At 30.4% G+C, this 18305-nt stretch overlaps 2 protein-coding genes and 1 non-coding gene across 3 annotated transcripts; 2 read left to right on the top strand and 1 right to left on the bottom strand.

Annotated features, from left to right (window-relative positions):
* Positions 1–7590: 7590 nt before the first annotated feature.
* On the top strand, positions 7591–7851 carry Smp_193610 (hypothetical protein; the record flags this gene model as incomplete). Its single annotated transcript, XM_018794040.1, has 1 exon — positions 7591–7851. The coding sequence occupies one exon, from the start codon at positions 7591–7593 to the stop codon at positions 7849–7851; it is 261 nt and encodes an 86-aa protein (XP_018648493.1).
* Positions 7852–11368: 3517 nt separating this feature from the next.
* On the bottom strand, positions 11369–13375 carry Smp_152720 (hypothetical protein; the record flags this gene model as incomplete). The annotated part of the gene is made up of 3 exons (XM_018794039.1): positions 11369–11386; positions 12593–12821; positions 13335–13375. The coding sequence occupies 3 exons, from the start codon at positions 13373–13375 to the stop codon at positions 11369–11371; spliced, it is 288 nt and encodes a 95-aa protein (XP_018648492.1).
* Positions 13376–15352: 1977 nt separating this feature from the next.
* Smp_tRNA_01378_Gln_TTG.1.1 lies at positions 15353–15419 on the top strand. Its single transcript has one exon. It is a non-coding gene (tRNA).
* The last annotated feature ends 2886 nt before the right edge of the window (positions 15420–18305 follow it).

The following is an 18305-nucleotide window of genomic DNA, read 5'->3' as shown; positions in this document are numbered from 1 at the left end:
GAAAAAACCTTCTGTGATGTTCGTTAGAAAATAGTACACGAACCTGTTAAAGGTTTCGAATGCAAGATTGAAGTTTGTAATTTGTTTTAGGATAGCATAATAATTATTGATACCCGACTAACTTGATGATAATGAAAACATCTTATGAATGACCCAGGTATTTATGACTAAAATACAGTTGTTAATAAAAGGTAATTTATGTTTTGCAGTTTAAAAAATTAGTTATTTGGCACATTTCATATGTTGGCTGATAAATCTAAACAACGTTAATACAGTCACAATCAACGGACAAAATATCATTCACACAATGAAGATCAGCATGGACCACTATTCGACTGTGTGGCTAACATATTACAAAGATGTTTATATTTGTACAAACAAAAAAACTGATAAAGTAAGATCACAGATAAATGAAAATACAGTTTTGTTAACATGTATCTATATTTAAGAGAATACATAAGTAGATTTATAAAATATAAAGTTCACTGATAGATCATGTTTTTTTTAGTGTTTGATTGGCGATCATTGAATGTATTTAAAATTCAATTAATAATGAATGTAATAATCGCGAATTCTTTACTTGATTAAGGAAAAGCTCTACTAATTACATCATGTAATCAAAATAACTCATAATGTCATCATCATATAACGTTAGTTTTATTAGTTATTCTCTCATTTTTCTCATAAAAGCTTCAATTGACTCAACTATAAGAAAGAATGCATTTGTCAAATTTAAGCTAATCAATTTGAAGTTCATACAACGTTTCACCTGGTAATCTGGTTTAAGGCTTTTTCAAAGAAATTTTCTTTCCTGCTATATTGATATAATCAATAAAAACATTAGATATATATTAACAGAACATTTTATGCTTAAAATATCTAAAATTATTTATTACATTAATGTATTAATTCAATGTTGTATATATTTTTATGATACTAAATTCCATTAAACAACATTAAAATTAGTATATTTTGTTTATTCGAATATATATATATATATTTATAGTTAAGACGATTAATTTGAGTAAAGTATGTAAAAACTAATAATATCATTGTCAGAAGGGGTTTCTGTGGAGGTTTCAGTAATTTTATAGTTGAAATCATGAGTCAATTGAAGCTAGAACACCATGGAAAACCTAGAAGCACTGGACAACCGTTTCGTCCTATTGTGGGACTCTTCATCAGCACACATCTACGATCCCGCCTCGCGAGATTCGAGCTCAGGACCTATCAGTCTCATAGCTGAGGAGTCCCACGATAGGACGAAACGGCTGTCCAGTGGTTCCAGGTTTTCCATGATGATCTAGCTTCAATTGACTAATGATTTCTACTATAAAATTAATTATATTATAATTTAGCTTGAAAAAACTTAATTATTTAATTTTAAAATTGTTTTTGTCAGAAAATTCTATCATTTTTATTCCAATTAAACATGTTTGAGAATTGAAAATAATAAAAAAATGCTTCATATCTATTTAAAACTCTTGTTTGATATGAACTCATAGTTTTGAAACTTTCTGATCTTTATTTTTGGAATTGAACAAAACAACATTCAGTTAATGTATTCAATTCTGAAAATCAGTATTTACTCATTTTGTTATGTATCACGTGATCCTTACCGTATTTTGGTCGGCATTCATCTATTTCTTGACTTTAATCCTCAGTTAAACACTGAAACATATGAGTATAATTACTAAAACTGTAAGTTTGATTCCCTTTTTGTTTATTCTCTTGATAAACATAATTCTTATAAATTAAAATTTATATATATAAACTGTGATTAGGTATGGAATCTACTAAGATATTACTGACGATTTATTTGTTGCATATATTTATATGGTATAAAAATAAGAATTTGGCAATTTAGTAGGAACAAATTAAGTGTTTTTATATTAGTATGTTAATTTTCTTTGCTTACTTAATTATGCCTGTTACCCCTAATGGAGCATAGGCCTCCGACTAGCATTCTCCAACCCACTTTGCTTACTGAATATTTATTAATTTGTTGAGGTACTTCTATCTTTATGTAATGTGTAGAATGTTTGTTTATGTGTGAGTAGGGTAGTTTTTCTTAATGTTGTAAGTAACTACCTATGCCCATACAGTTTTACTTATGATTAGATGAAAAGTTATGAGAATCAAGTAAATAGCTTTATTTCTCTCTGAAAGCTGTCTGAACCAACGAGAATCTGAACAAAAAGGCTAATTGACCTCTTATTTTTTTGCTGGATGACTAAGTTTCATAAATATACTTATAAATTTAATCATCATTTTGGAAGTTTATGACTATTACTGTTCTTATACTTCGTGATTTCAAAACAGGGTTTCACTTTACTGTATGACTTGAATGATAAGTTTGAAATTACATGCTATTGAAAGGTGATAGGCAATGACAGTTCCATTACTTACTAATTTTGTTCATTACACGTGTTTGATTGTAAGAATTGATAATTATTTTTTCGACTCACATTCTCTGGTAACATAATACGATATTCAACACCGGGAAGCAAAGAACTGATATGACGGGATTAAAAAGTAAAATTAGATTCTCTTACTCGTTGTGATTTTTGTTCTAAATTGCCTCCGTTTTCAACTCAATGCGATAATTACGCAGTGTAGCATTCAGTTTTGTTTTAACAGTGTGATATTTTATTCGTTGTAACATAAAATTATTTGAGTATACTATTTATTCAAGATATGATATTTTTGTAATAAATTAACGTCAACTATGCTCAGCATAACATGCAGTATGTGAATTGTTATAACTCTGAGTATTTTTCATATATGTGAATTCATTCTAACTAGTTGTCAGATAGGTGTACAAATCAATATATAAATAAGTGAATTTTCGATTGGGGTCGTCTTCGTGTTTTGGGTTTGATAAATCTTTCCTACTTGGCGTTCTTACTTCGCATCGTGGGAGTTGAGATGGTTCCTCGTTTTTTTTCATGCATAAGTAATAACATAACAAATTGGCGACGCAGTCATAACAATTAGCGAAGACCGGATATAACAAGAACGAAATTAAATTTAATAATAACATAATTTTTCAGTTCTTAATATTTTTAAATTAATAGGATCGAATAGCATTTAAATTTGACTTGAAGAATTTATGTTAAGTGTCCTAAGGAACAAACCTATTAGCTTACTTTGAAAAAGAAATGCTGGAACTGATAACTGACGGAAACTGAGTAAACGGAGATTTATTGAATAACATAGTATGGGAGACCATAAGATGTAGATCAGAAAATAACGAAAAATTGGAAGTAACAAAAAGCATGCCGTTAAATAAAGAGTTTTGAATTATGTTTACTGAATATCAAAAATCACTAGATCTATGAATGATGTAATTAATGATGTGCATTACAATTAATATATTAAGGATCTTAAAGATATATCTTCTTTTTCAAAGGACATTAATGTTTTCGTAGTTTTGTCTGAGAAGTTCAGTTTAGTTTTTTGAAATATCTGCTAAGATCATAAAGGATTTATTAGGCTGGTACAAAGTAAACCTTCTATTATGATACTTGTCAACTATTCAGTACCTTTTATATCATATAATTTGTTTTTTTATCGTCTTTTCATTAGTTTGTATTGTGACGGTATTTTTTTTCAACTTATTGCCTTAATGAACAAACCAAAGGATTCTCTTTTAGAAATAATTTTTTATTAGACAAAAAGAAAATGATATAATGTTAGCTGCTGTTGTATTAAAAGGATTTCATCGAGATTTATTCACGAACTGTGTTGTTTTCTGATTAGCGTTACTTAGTGACTCGAAACCCTGTCATTACACCTAACTTTAAAAAAGGACAATAAACAAACTATATTGCACATATTGAGTTACGTCTCAATGTGATTTCAAACAATTTGGTGCTATAGTATGACAAATACTTAACAAGATAATTTGGGTAAATGAACTGAGTATTTTCAATCTTGATGGTTTATGTACTTCAAACACAAAAGCTTGAATGAGATTTCATTCTCTCAATTTCTCAAACATTTCCACCAATGTTATAGGATCTATACATACATACATACATACAAATTTCTGTTGAAGAAAAATCACATACCTCATAAGCTCACATCTCAGTAAGCTGAATTTTAAAACAGTGGTGTTTCTTCACAATAATGAGATAATGAATGATCTTTTTATTTACTTCCACACCATTAACGTACTGCAGATTTCTGTTTTGTTAAATGCTTATACGACTGATGAGTAGTATAAAACTTGCGACTCAATTATGAAGCAGGAACGAATAATCATGATTTTCTTGATTGTTTTTTGCTTATTTACAGTAAAATATAAATAAGTAGCTAATGAAATGAAAGGAATTGACAAACAATATTAGAGTATAAATATGAAGTTTGCTAACGCTAGAATTTTACATCAGCTGGATTTAATTTATGGGATAAAGTAATTTGATACACTGAAATATTGTTTTTAGTATAATTTATAATTCTAATGAGGGTGCTTCAATTAAAAAAAAATTATTTGCCGTTAACAGTATAGGAATGTACATTATATTATGTGTTTATACAGTGATATTCAATGTACAAAAAACAGTAGGACTATATAATATATATATATATATATATAATAAGTGGGTAAGTAAATAAGTCATTCTAACATTGGTAAATACTATGAGAACTAGTTAGTTTTTTCATATAATACCTAACAACAGTTTTTACTATGTTTAATATTATTCCTTTTTAAGAGTGCCAAATTATTGGATTCTATTTCACGAATGCAAGGTCGATACCTGTTATAAAACCATTAGAATCAATACTCGACTCCGTGTGGGATCTTGAGTTTAAGTTACTACTTTGCACTGATTTTGTAATAAAAATTCAATCAAGTACTTGTTAATATTCAATAAATCATTATCTAATGCCGGTTTTTAGCCAAAGCTGTTGATTAATTAAACCAACCTTTATCGCAAAATAAAGTTTGTCTTTACGGTTTTGTAGGTTCACTATAGTTTCATCTATGTACGAGAAATAATAATCTTTAACAACAAATTAATTATTCAAAATAAATGATATTTTTAGTGTATGTTTAACAGTTTAGAATTATGTTTATTTCCAATGCATACAATACGGAGTAAATAATTCCTATTGTTCTTGATTGTGTTAAACTACTACATTGTTTAATTGTTATAAAAGAATTGTCAAACCAATAGGAGATACAACCAAAACAAAAAAATAAACAATGACAGGTTTAAGGTCAATAAGAAGCAATCAACATCGAAGTGCACAGGACAAACTGTGAATCACTTGTGGAGAAATTCAAACACTTCAATTCTACCCAAAGTTTGTGCTGATGATGTCATTCAGAAGAACGATGAAAGCTCCACAACCAAACCATCCAGCTCAGAGAACAAACCTACATCAAAATCACCCACCTGAGCTACAAATCTTCTCCACCATCTCAAGAATTGTCTTGGTTTACCCTTCAGTGTCTTAATTTGTTCTTTTTTGTCTGATGAATTATGCTTTGTTCAACGTTTTAGGTATTTATGTCATTCAATTGAAAAAGTTCGTTGATAAAATGATTTTTTCATGTTTCAGGGTCGCCTGTGTAATCAGTTATCATCATTTTTTATAAGACGTTAATAATTTTATTTTCATTTTCTTAAATATCTATTTTCCTGTTTTACTATTTTTATTAGTTCATTATATTAATTCAGTAATTTTACGTATTTATATCGTTATTTATCTGTATAATAATATTTTGTTATCTTTCTTCTCAATCAAATACTTAGGCTAATTATTATATGTGAAAATTACATTTGATAGTCTCAGTGATTGAAATTTATTTAAATAATCCTCACGTTACGTCCAGCTCCCTTGTCTGGACTTCTTCAGGGAAATAATCTAAATCAAAATCATCAAAGAAATATATAGTGCTTTTAAACAATTATATCGAAATCTATACTACGTTAAAAAATTCAACATCCAAATATGATTGGTTTAACGTAGTATAGATTTTGATATGATTGTTTAAAAGCACTATATATTTCTGTGATGATTTTGACTATTATCCTGAAGAAGTCCAGACAAGTTAGTCGGACGAAACATTGAAATTATTTAAATTTCAATCGCTGAGATTATTTCAAATATAATTTTCACATATAATGACTTCTGTATACTCTTCACACAATTTTTGTCAATCTATTCGTTCTAATCTTGATGAATATTCGTATAAATTACTTAGGTTAGTATTTTTTCTTTTTGTTTTATCCCCTTCTTAAATACCTATTTAACACATCGCATTTTTGTAAACGATTCATGTAATTTGAAATAACCTTGTTTTGTTGAAACATTCAGATTCATAGTAAAGAGACTTATGTACAAATCAGATGTTTTAAATTGAAATTATTTCCGTATAAGTTTTTGAAATATTCTCTCCCATATTAGGAATATTTAGATGCATTAAGTTGGTGAAATAAAAATGCACTGACAAGATTTTTGATGAAATACAATATTATGGAAGTTTCTCAAATAATCAGTTGACTTCCGATATCATGTCATCAAACAGTTCAGACTATGTCATCATTTACATCACGGACCCACGAATAGAATTTGAAGATGATTCTAAAATTTCGTGGACCGATCGAATTCACGCATTTATACTTTTGGTACTGGTTTAGTGATTTAGGATTGAAGTGCTCGCTATGATACCTAAAGCGCCTGGGTTCTCTGACAGCTGAGATTGTAAGTTAGTACGACTTAGGAATTTATGACAGTGGCGAGAAAACCTCCCAGTGATACTTGATTTAGAATGTTACTTAATATCGCTTCGTGTTGTTAGTTATGAAGTCGTTAATAGAGACTTAAACCAACATGATAAACGATCCTTTGAAATTATTATCATTCTAGAACTGTATAAACTTGCAAAACTACGTCATAACTTTAGAAGAGTTTTGTAGCACAGTTGGTGAACACTGAATGTACTCCTATTGTAATCTGATCAAATAAATATATACTCTGATATAAAAGAAGGATTAAAAATTGTACAGAAGAAAACATCATTATATAATAATTAGTAAGACACTTGGATACCAGGAAATTTTGATTATAGTACTTGAGTAATATATCTATTGAATATCTAATGAATAACAGTTTGTCATTCATGAACTAGCTAGAAAACTTTTAACACAAAAATTATATTTTCTCTAATCCTTTTCAAGTACAGATTTAATTAATTTCATATGATTTACCTATTTTGAGTAGTTGAATTAAAAATAGTAGCTTAAAGTTCTAAAAAAAAACTCATTTAAAAAAAGTATATGTATATTGACTAATGAAAAATATTTAAGAAAATCAACCAATCAGAAAAGTGATCCAATAACTTTTTTTTGATTGGTCATTTAAAATATCTTTTATTTATCAAACATATATATAAATATAATTAGATTATTAAATTAAGCTGAAACATATGAAAGTTAATAATCTAAAATGAAATGAAAAACAACAACAACATTGAACAATGAATATTTTATTTGTTTAATGAAAGTATTTTTTTGAATTAATCATTTAAAACAAAATAAAATGAATTGAAATATTTATTAAACCATAGTTTTCATTATGAATCAAACGTATAGTAATTTAACAAATTTACGATCAGATACAAATTTAACATTATATAGAGAAAATAATATAGAAATATATAGTGCATTTTTTGTCCAGACAACAATATGTATTATTGGAGCAATATTAAATATAATAAATGTAATTGTATTAAGTCATAAACAATTTGAAGCTACACCATATTTATTTATGACAGCATTATCATTAACAGACACTGGAATATTACTTGTTCATTTACCATCTGGTTGGGCAAGGTAAATTATATATACATATATATTGTTTGATTTGTAATGAAAACAATGATTGTTATCGATACAGGAATTCGGATATCAGTGAATATTTAAATTCCTAGAGTTATTTTGTCTATTTGACTGAGGCATTAAATTGTATAAAGCATCAACTGGAATGTTTTATTGTAGTATGATGCAGGTTTTAATAAGTTTACTACCTCAAAATCTCTACTAATTAAATTAGTAATATTCATAACTAGAAGACATGTTTACTTATGATGTAAAACTCGTTAGATACTAGCTGTTATTCATCGTGCTATACTTCATGATATTTTTTAGAAATTCTTTATTTAATAGTGTTATAATGATCAAATGATTAATGTGATTTTAGTAAAATGAAATATGAACATTGAGTTTCTGAGTATTAAAATTTGAAACTCATTTCTCTTAACGGTATGTACACTTGGAAGTGAGTTACAATAATTTAATGACGCTTTAATCAATTTACTGTTCAGTTTGGCTAAGTTGTGTCAATCATTAGCTGATTAGATGAACTTACTGTAGAATTGTGGAATACAAAGAATTAACGATATATCCTTAGTTTATATATATAAAACTGAAGATACGACCCTCACATTAAATTATTGTATGTTGAAAATCACTTCACAATATATGGTAAATTCCTAGTTTTATGACCTGAACCTATTTAAAAATATAATTACGTTAATTTAAATATTAAACAGGATGATCTTCAAGTAAAATAGGGAAAAAAATTAAGTAGATATTGAGATAGATAAATGTTTTTGTGTTAAAATACATATGATGTAAGTATACGTCGTTTAATTATTAGCTGGATTAACAGTGTATTTCAATCTACTATATCAAAAAGTGTTAAATCAATCGCCAGTGAAAAACGGCCAGTACTGCGTTTCCAATTAAATGTCAATCATCAAAAATTAGGTCAAATTGATTTTAATATGATCTATTTAGAATAGTACAAAAAAATAAAATAAGGCATTTTTTTGATATACCAATTTGTTTTATATGTAAAGGAAGACAAGTTTCTGAAAAGAACATTTCTGACTTACGCCTGTCACGCCTCAATAAAAAAAACATAGGCCACACACAAGCATTCTCCATCCAACTCTGTCCTTTCCACTTGCTATTCATCCCTTCCATGTCTGCTCCTGATTCTCGACGAAGTAAGCTTTTTATTCTTTCTCTTTTCAATTTCCTTTCAGGATTCAAAGTTAGTGATTGACTCGTGATACAGTTTGATGATTTCCTCAATGTGTGTCATATTCACTTCCAACGTCTATTCCTAATTTCCTATTCAACTGGAATCTGACTCGTTGCTGTTGCTGATCATATCCGAAAAACGGACATTGAGTATGATGCGTAGACAATTGTTGATAAATACTTGGACTATTTCGATGATGGTTGTGGTGGTTCTCGAAGTTTCAACTCCATACAGTAGAACTATCTTGATGTTCGTATTGAAGATTGTGACTTTGATATTAAATTGTAGAGAGTTGTTTTGAGTTCGATATTTTCTTCAACAGTAGGAATTCTGTCCTTGTCTTACCAATCCTCGTATTTATGTCTTCATTACATCCTCCTTGTTCATCGATGATGCTATCCAGATACGTGAATGTTTCCATCTCATTCAATGCTTCTCCATCAAGTGTGATTTTGTTGGTTGGTATTCAATGTGTAGTACTTGTGGAGGATTATTTTTCCATTGTGTATGTTGGGGTTTGCTTATTCAGAGGCTGCTCCTACACTGTTTGTCTTCATCGGCATTTGTTGGTGTGTATAGGATAGAAGAGCTAGTACCACCGTAAGGTCCGAATCGTCTCACTGCATCGAAGCTGTACATTGTATCCTGTGCTTCTCCTCAGATGTCCAGCTTTTCGTATACAAATCTCCGACTAGAATAAAGAAAAATGGGGAGGGTAGGAAGTCCTGCCTGACTGCAGTCCTTACTTGGATTGAATCTGTCAGCTGTCCTCCATGCACCACTTCGCAATGTAATCCTTCATATGAATTCCGTATGCTGTTGACAATGTTCTCAGCTACTGACACCATAGTGACGGATAACATTCCATGAGATCCTCCAATCTACACTCTCAAACAACCTCTCATGGTCAAGGAAGCTCTTCCCGAATCCCAGTGATTGGCTTGGCTTCTCTGTCTTTGATTGGTCTCTTTGGTTTACTATATTACCTTGCTAGTTTCCTCATTGTATCTCATATAGTTGCTCTATATCCCCTTCTATTGCAGCTTGTTCAACTGTCATTGCTATATCTTCCATGTATTTCCGTTTGTCAGCTCTGATGTTCCACCTCACTTACTTGTTTGCTTCTATGTGTTTCTTCTGTGCCTTGAATTTCTCTGTTCTCATTCGATTATTGTTAATTTCTGTCTTCTTGATTATGCTTCTTGAGACCCATCACCTCCTGACACGTTGAAGTTAGTTCATCTTTCATCCCTCTCCAAATGTTTTGGGGAATTACTGTGCCACCCATTACCATTTTGTTGAATCCACACAAATTTACAAACCTCTCATCATTCTCGTTCATTTCTCCCAGTCAGTCCGTGTCGTCCCATGATATCGTCATATCCGATGTTTTCCATTCAGACTTTGTCATTTAGGTTTCACATCAGGATGATCAGATTGATTCCTGGTCACTTCGCTGTGGTCGATATCAGTTTGGGGTATAACTGATGTTTATCGTCTTGGTTGCTATTATTGGTGGGTGCATAACAATGAATAAGATTGATTGTGATTCCTTCGTTCTTTGTTTTGAATGATGATTTGATGATTCTGGATCGATGAGACTCCAATCAGGTAGGTGATTTCTGTGATTCTCTGTATTGATTCAGAGCATTACTTTGAGTGTGGGTAGCATTATTGTCTTCGTTGCCAGCGTACAACAGCATCTCTCTATTGTACCTAATCTTTGTTGTCCAGCTCGGGTCCAATGGGTTTCTCTGATTCCGATAACCACAAATTTGTATCTCCTCGTTTCCGTTTCTATTTTGCTAGTCCTCATGGTCTCCCACATTGTACGGACGTTGCATATCTGAGTGTTACTTGTTGCTGTGTTTTTTGGAAGAGGTATGGTCCTCATGAGTTCTGAGGAACCTGAGCTTTCATCATGAGGCGTCATAATTCTTCATTCAATTTGGAGTGTAGAGTTTAAATGGTTTAAATTGTTTATTTTGTTTAGAGTACTTTTAGCGAATAACAACATCGTAAAGAAAAGGATGATTTATTTTTCTTTGTTTATATCACCTCTTGAAATAAATGTGAATAAGTCAACAGTTTACTTGAAGTTGAAATGAAATTCTGTCAAACAAGATTCTTCCACCTGCCTTGATTAAAAACCGATGTTAATAATCTTCTTGGTTAACTTTTCCAAACCAAAGTATTTTGAAGAAATATCACGATCCTAATAAAATTGCAATGTTCATGAATATGTTTGTAAACGATTAAAATTTTGATATAAACCTTTTTCAGCTCCCTTAATTTTTCTATCTTTTCATGAATTAGATAGTCTCTGTAAAAATAACAGTTTTAGAATTTGTACATTTTATTTATCAGTTTAAGCTTGTGGAGATTGTCGAGTTTTGATTTAGATCATAAATGGGCCAATTTTAGGTCACTATTGAAAACCTGGAAGCACTGGATGGCCATTTCGTCCTAGTATGGGGCTCTTCAGCAGTCAGCCAGATATGTCATAATTATCATACTTAGCTATTGCTGTATGTATTTAACTTCTCAGCAACAACTAGAGTCACGAAAAATTCCATCCCAATAGTTTAGTTGTACCATACTAGCTATGACTCCTGATAAACCATAGGATAAACTTTGTCAGGTACCTTCTATGCTGAGGTATCACGACTTGGGATATAGTTTCAACAGGTTTTCAGAAATTCATCGACAGTTATTAGTACTATTTCAATCATGTAGCATTTAATTAGTAAGTAGTATATAATTTAATGCATTAACTGGTGTTGTGATTATCTATTAAAGCTGCTTTAAAATGATATTGTCTTTTACTTACTGCTCATGATAAATCCTGTCATTTGATCTATATTGACTGAATTTCATTATCAGTAAATATAATTCAGTTACCAGGTTAATCATTCTGTACTGCAAATGGTATTAAATGTTTCACAACAGTCAATGGGAATATCTCTTTCTGAGTTTCATGCTTGTTGACATATATCAATGAAGTTCATCTTCAGCTTCAAGGGGAATGGCTCATACTGTGGTAGCTTGTAACCGTCTAGTAGTTCTGTTCGAACTTTGGGTCAAATTTTTAAGTTCACTTGATTTTCGTGGTTTGTTTTAACATGAACCATTGACAGTCTACTACTTATTGTAAAGTAGATCAAAGAGAAACTATTGGTACATAATCCGTTTACTAAATTAAGGTAGACTAACTTAATCAGCGATTACTTATAGTGGAGTGATGAGCGAATTTCTTGGCTTTCAACGGTTTAGTAGAAGACCGAAAATGAACACACAATTCAGTTGATGGAGCTGTGTTTTATCATTATCACACCAAAAATGTAGATTGAAGACCGACTACACGAACCTGTATATGACGTCATAACCATCTACAGATTCATACATTAATGTCAATTACGATTTTTGCATTAGATTTTGCCTTTTCATTAAAAATTAGCTAGCGAAATATATATTTTATGCTCATGATGCTGCAATTGAAAGTTAACTACCTAAATAAAAATTGACTTACACAAAATGGTTGTTGTTCACTTTCTTGATCTGATTGCTTTACCGGTACAAGTTGTCGACATAAAAGCAGCCGACGTAGCGCCATATTTTCTTCTCTCAATCGTTGAATCCGTGCTTTTAGTTCAGTAATTATTCGAATTGGTTGTTGACTGACCAAATTATTGGTACCATTTTTATTGTGATTTAGTGAATACAATAATTGATGATTAGGTGAAAGATCTTTATGCTTTCTAAATATATCATGCAGAATGAATGTGAAGACAGAATATGTTAAATTGAATTACATGTTTCCACTGTATAGATATTTTGCTCATCTTAATGTGTATTTCAGATGTCTACTCATACATGATGGGGACGTTTTTTCAATATTCCCCCATCAGATTTACTAAACTTAATCACTAACATATGGCCTTACAGTTAAAATGGTTTCTGTAGCATAGTTGTCTATTAAGACTTTTGTGTAGAAAGTTATAAGTTGAAACATTATTCGTTCAAGTCGGAAATTTTGATTAATCAAGTAATGCCCGCGTTATATGTAGTCATAGATGGTCATTACAAGTCACTCAAAAATTTAGACGATTGGTTGATGTAGTTGGGAAAAGTGTAACTCATATCTAGCCAATACATACGCCGTCGCTTTATGCTTTCTATTATGAAATTAGTTCTAAAAAGCCTTATAATGGCAACTTAATCAGAGATTTTTACAGTGGTTTTTACGTCTATATACTAAGCATAACACTAACCGTTTGTTCTTGTCAATATTTATAACAACGATAATACTCATCTTTAAATGTACATTTACAAATCGAGTATTAGGAAGATTGCTCTAAGAAATGTATTTATGTAAATCATTTTCCACATAAATTTTTAATTTGGTCAGCTGGTATTTTCCATAATGAAATCCCTTAGTACTTGAAGTAATTGCGAAAAGTCTATTATTTTCTTTTTAAATAACGGAATTTCTATAATAAAATCATTTATTGTTTAGTTCAATAAATGAACTTTTTCGTTTTTTACGTTCTTTATGACCTTAGGAGATTTTCATTCGGTCAGATGATAGACAATTACTTTATTGACTGAGGTTAAAGAATAGTACGTAATGTTTTGCATTGATTTCTTGTATAAATTCAATATTCATTATGTTTGCTAGGTGATAGTAAAAATAATAGAATAATATAAAACCAGAAAGTGTTCTTACTTAACTCGCTCTATGATCAGTCGTTTAATCAATTCAAATTATTATCTCAACAAATATGTGTTTGAAACCACTTTATATTGTTTTCTTGAATCTTCCCATTGATGTGTAAGACTGCAATTGGTCAGTGTCTTATTGACATATGTGTATTCTGTGAAGATTGCCTCGATATTGCCTTAATTCACAAGTATTACAAGTAGTATTACAAGTAGTGGTTTACAGTGGGACCCAGGACGCGCGTTTCATCCTATTTGAGACTCGTCAGCTGGGTATACTTGCATCTCAGAGTTGATGTTGACACTGGTACTCGAACCAAGTACCCAGTATCGAGTTGAGATGTACGTATATCCAGCTGATGAGCCCCAAATAGGACGAAATGCGCGTCCTTGATTCCACTGCTAGCTACTATCCATCTAACCTAAATATGTATTTATTTCTTGGTTTAAAATTCATTCACCTTAGAAGCATTGCTTAATAGTCAAAAGATAAATAACATATTGTTATGTTGTTAATTTATGTAGCGTTTAAAAGTATATATCACCAAGTAGCTTCATTAAGTTGAATTACTTATATTACATTATGCTAGCAGATAGATTACTATGCTTTTATCTAGTTTTTACATGAATTCCATTTTTACAATAAACTGACGCAAACTATCGACTATGGGATACTATTAACAAACAATTTTCTTTACAATAATTATGTTTTGTTTTTTGTTAACATGTAAAGAGATAAAAATGACATAAACCAATTTATTTAATTAAATTTATTCATCCTATTATATAACCATTTCATGTTGTTATAAAAGAAAAAGAAACACACAATAACAATGATATATATATATATATATAATTGTTGTCAGTCCTTCATAGTTTATTTCTTCACTTTTCCCATATCCTATTTCGTTCTTCATTTGATCCAATTCATATCATAAATAGTTCTACTTAAAGGATTTCTATTTTACTATGTATAAAGAAGATAAACAATCGATGATTTATTATCTCTTTCACAATATTTTCCAAAAGTTAATCTGATTAAAAATGATTTCATTAGGTATCTTCTATTTAAAAAAAGATAATTACTGATCAACAATGTATATGCTCGAACCTAGATGAAGTAGATACAGAAATGAAAAAAATTCAATTTATGTTATATTTATAATATTTATTACTAAATTTGCCTAACCATAATTACAATGATACAATTCAAGGAAAAAAAAGAAGAGAGAAACACAGTATAAGTCAACTTTAAAGTGTAATCAAAAATGGACCATAGGTAAAGAAATAAATTACATAATAATCATTTGTTATTTAGTTATTTAAATAAAGATTAGAATTTCGTTTAAGTAAATCAAATGTCAACTCATAAACTATACTATGACAATTAATTTCATCACTTAAACAAATTTAAAATAGGAAAATTCACTTGGTATTACTTGTTTGAATCTTTCCATTGATGTTTAGAACTGCAACTGGTCAGTCTCTTATTGGCATATGTGCATCCTGTGCATATTGTCTCGATATAGTCTTATTTCACAAGCATTGCAAGCAACGTGGCTATCAAAACTCACTAGCTGAGTGGATAACGCGGTGGCGTTTGAAGCGAAAGACACTGGGTTCGAGTCCCAGAGTAAACATCAACTCTGAGATGCAGGTACATCCAGCTGAAGAGTCCCAAATAGGACGAAACACGCTTCCTAGATTCCACTAATAGCCACTATCCATCTTTGCTTAAAATATGAAAGTTTTCGAAAAAATAATTAACATTGATATTCAATTAAAAGAGAAATCTATATTGGTCGAAGTTCTAGGAATTTACATTTTCGTGCTCGCGAACACCTCCCAGCGTGGCTAAGTAAAGGTTTGGTGAAGAAAGTAAACAGCTTGATATTGGCCCATTTAGTACAAACTGGTCATAGTGCCAGTATAAACCAATATTTTTCAATGATTTATAGGGTCAGTAATTTTTTGCCAAAGCTTGTCAGGCTTAAAGTCCTTTAAACAGCTGAGGTAGTAACCATCAGGATGAAGTAACCTGAATTATGCGTACAGAAGAAATATCTCCAACCCCTGCTCCTCTCTTGGCCAACCACAAGGCCAATTAATCAATAGTAATCTTAGCCATTAGATGACCTACTTTGACTATGTACTTACAACCATTCGTAGTCAAATGTAATTGTCTTTCTTATCTTTATACACAAATCTTTGTATTATTATTATTATTGGTTAAACATCATTATTAATCTCTCCTATACATGATTCATTCACTTCGCATTGATCCCTCCTTATTTTATCTTACTAATTTTTCATAGTTGAAACCATCAGTCAACTGAAGCTAGACCACCATGGAAAACCTGGAAACACTGGACGGCCATTTCGTCCTATTATGGGACTCCTCAGCAGTGCGCATCCGCGATCCTACCTCACGAGATTCGAACTCAGGACCAACCAGTCTCGCGCCAGAGCACTTAACCGATACATCACTGGGCCAGCATCCAACGATGTTAATGTCTAATTTCAACCAATCCATGAAGTTTGAGCAACCGTTCACCAACTATGAAAATACTAAATTCTCCACAAAACCCCCTCTGATCTATAATCATATGCTCACTAGTGACTGACTTCAAGAGATATTTCCTTGAGTTCTAGTGAGAAGCAGTGACCATTGGAGTTCTACCAAGTCTGTTGTAGAGATACCAACTCCCTGAAGCTTCAATTGACTCATGATTTCAACTATGAAAATACTAAATTCTCCACAAAACCCGCTTCTGATAATCTTCATCTTCTTATTACACTATTGAAGTTTATCAGATGGAGACTAATTACTTTACAAAAAAAATAAACTGTGTTTTTTATTTGTTCACTGATCAGTTGATTTTGTTATAAATAACTTATGTTAAAATGTATTTTTTAAAAAAAATTTGTAATTTATCAAATAGAATTTGTTTTCAATATATAAAAGAATTCTGATAATTTTAGGGCATTAAATATTTATTTATTTATTTAAAAAGATAAAAATAATTTTTGAAAAAGATACTTTATATCAATAAAAGAATAACCTTGAATAGAAAATTATCTATTTATAATTGGCTATTACAAGGTCATCAGTCATTCACCTTATTTGGAATTTAAAAAAATGTTTTCAAATAACCTAATACATGTAAATGAAATATACTTTTCTTTGAAAATAAAGCATGTTTATGTTATGTTTAAAAGCAAACTTAACAATCTTATTGCATTATGAAATGGGTATAATGTTCTAACTTAATAGAAGTATGTTTATATCTTACATGTTTGTGTTATTTTTATTTTACTATTTTTAGACTGGTTTTGTATTTATATCGCTGTTATTGTATAGAATAAGGTAAAGAAAAAACATTGTTAATGTAACTCATATCAATAGGGAGAAAAGATTGTTTTCAAATATCAATGACTATAGATATCATAAAGTTTTATGTTCCTTATGGAAACGTGTTATAATGACAAATATGTGAAGTAGATTGAATTTTTGTTATGTATGAGGTATTTCATCAGATGAACAGTGTCCAGTTTGTTGAATAAATCATATTTTATTCAATGATCATTGATAACAAAAATGAACATCGAAAATCAAAGAATGTTGTTGAAGTTATGACAGTAAATGATACAAAAATGTATTTAATTTTTTGTCAAAGATGAACATAGAAAGCGAGGATTTTTTCCGAACGATTTACTTATAGGTTCTCTGTTATGAATAATTGGAAGATCTCTTTTGTTTATTCAATTATTCTGTTTTATAAGTGAAAAATTCATACCTGTACAAAAGAACCAAATTTAGTGCTTCTGATCATTAAAATATTGATAAATTCTTGAACTTATTTAATTAAGACAAATGTATTACGGTAGCAAAATATCTGTATATTGATTCACAATTGTATTAAATTACTTACATACTTACTTAGTCCTGTTACCCCTCATAGAAGAGCACAGCCCGCCCATCAACATTCTTCATCCAACTCTGACCTTCCCACTTGCCATTATTCCTTCCATGTCTGCTTCCAGTTCTCGACGAACTTCATTCTTTGGTTTTTTACTTTTCCATTTCCTTTCAGGATTCAAAGTTAGTGATTGACTCGTGATACAGTTTGATGATTTCCTCAATGTGTGTCATATTCACTTCCAACGTCTATTCCTAATTTCCTATTCAACTGGAATCTGACTCGTTGCTGTTGCTGATCATATCCGAAAAACGGACATTGAGTATGATGCGTAGACAATTGTTGATAAATACTTGGACTATTTCGATGATGGTTGTGGTGGTTCTCGAAGTTTCAACTCCATACAGTAGAACTATCTTGATGTTCGTATTGAAGATTGTGACTTTGATATTAAATTGTAGAGAGTTGTTTTGAGTTCGATATTTTCTTCAACAGTAGAAATTCTGTCCTTGTCTTACCAATCCTCGTATTTATGTCTTCATTACATCCTCCTTGTTCATCGATGATGCTATCCAGATACGTGAATGTTTCCATCTCATTCAA

This window comes from Schistosoma mansoni, chromosome 1 (genome assembly GCF_000237925.1).
Source record: "Schistosoma mansoni strain Puerto Rico chromosome 1, complete genome".
Lineage (NCBI taxonomy): Eukaryota > Metazoa > Platyhelminthes > Trematoda > Strigeidida > Schistosomatidae > Schistosoma > Schistosoma mansoni.
The sequence above is the reverse complement of the archived record's forward strand: the minus strand, read 5'-3'. Positions and strand labels throughout refer to the sequence as shown.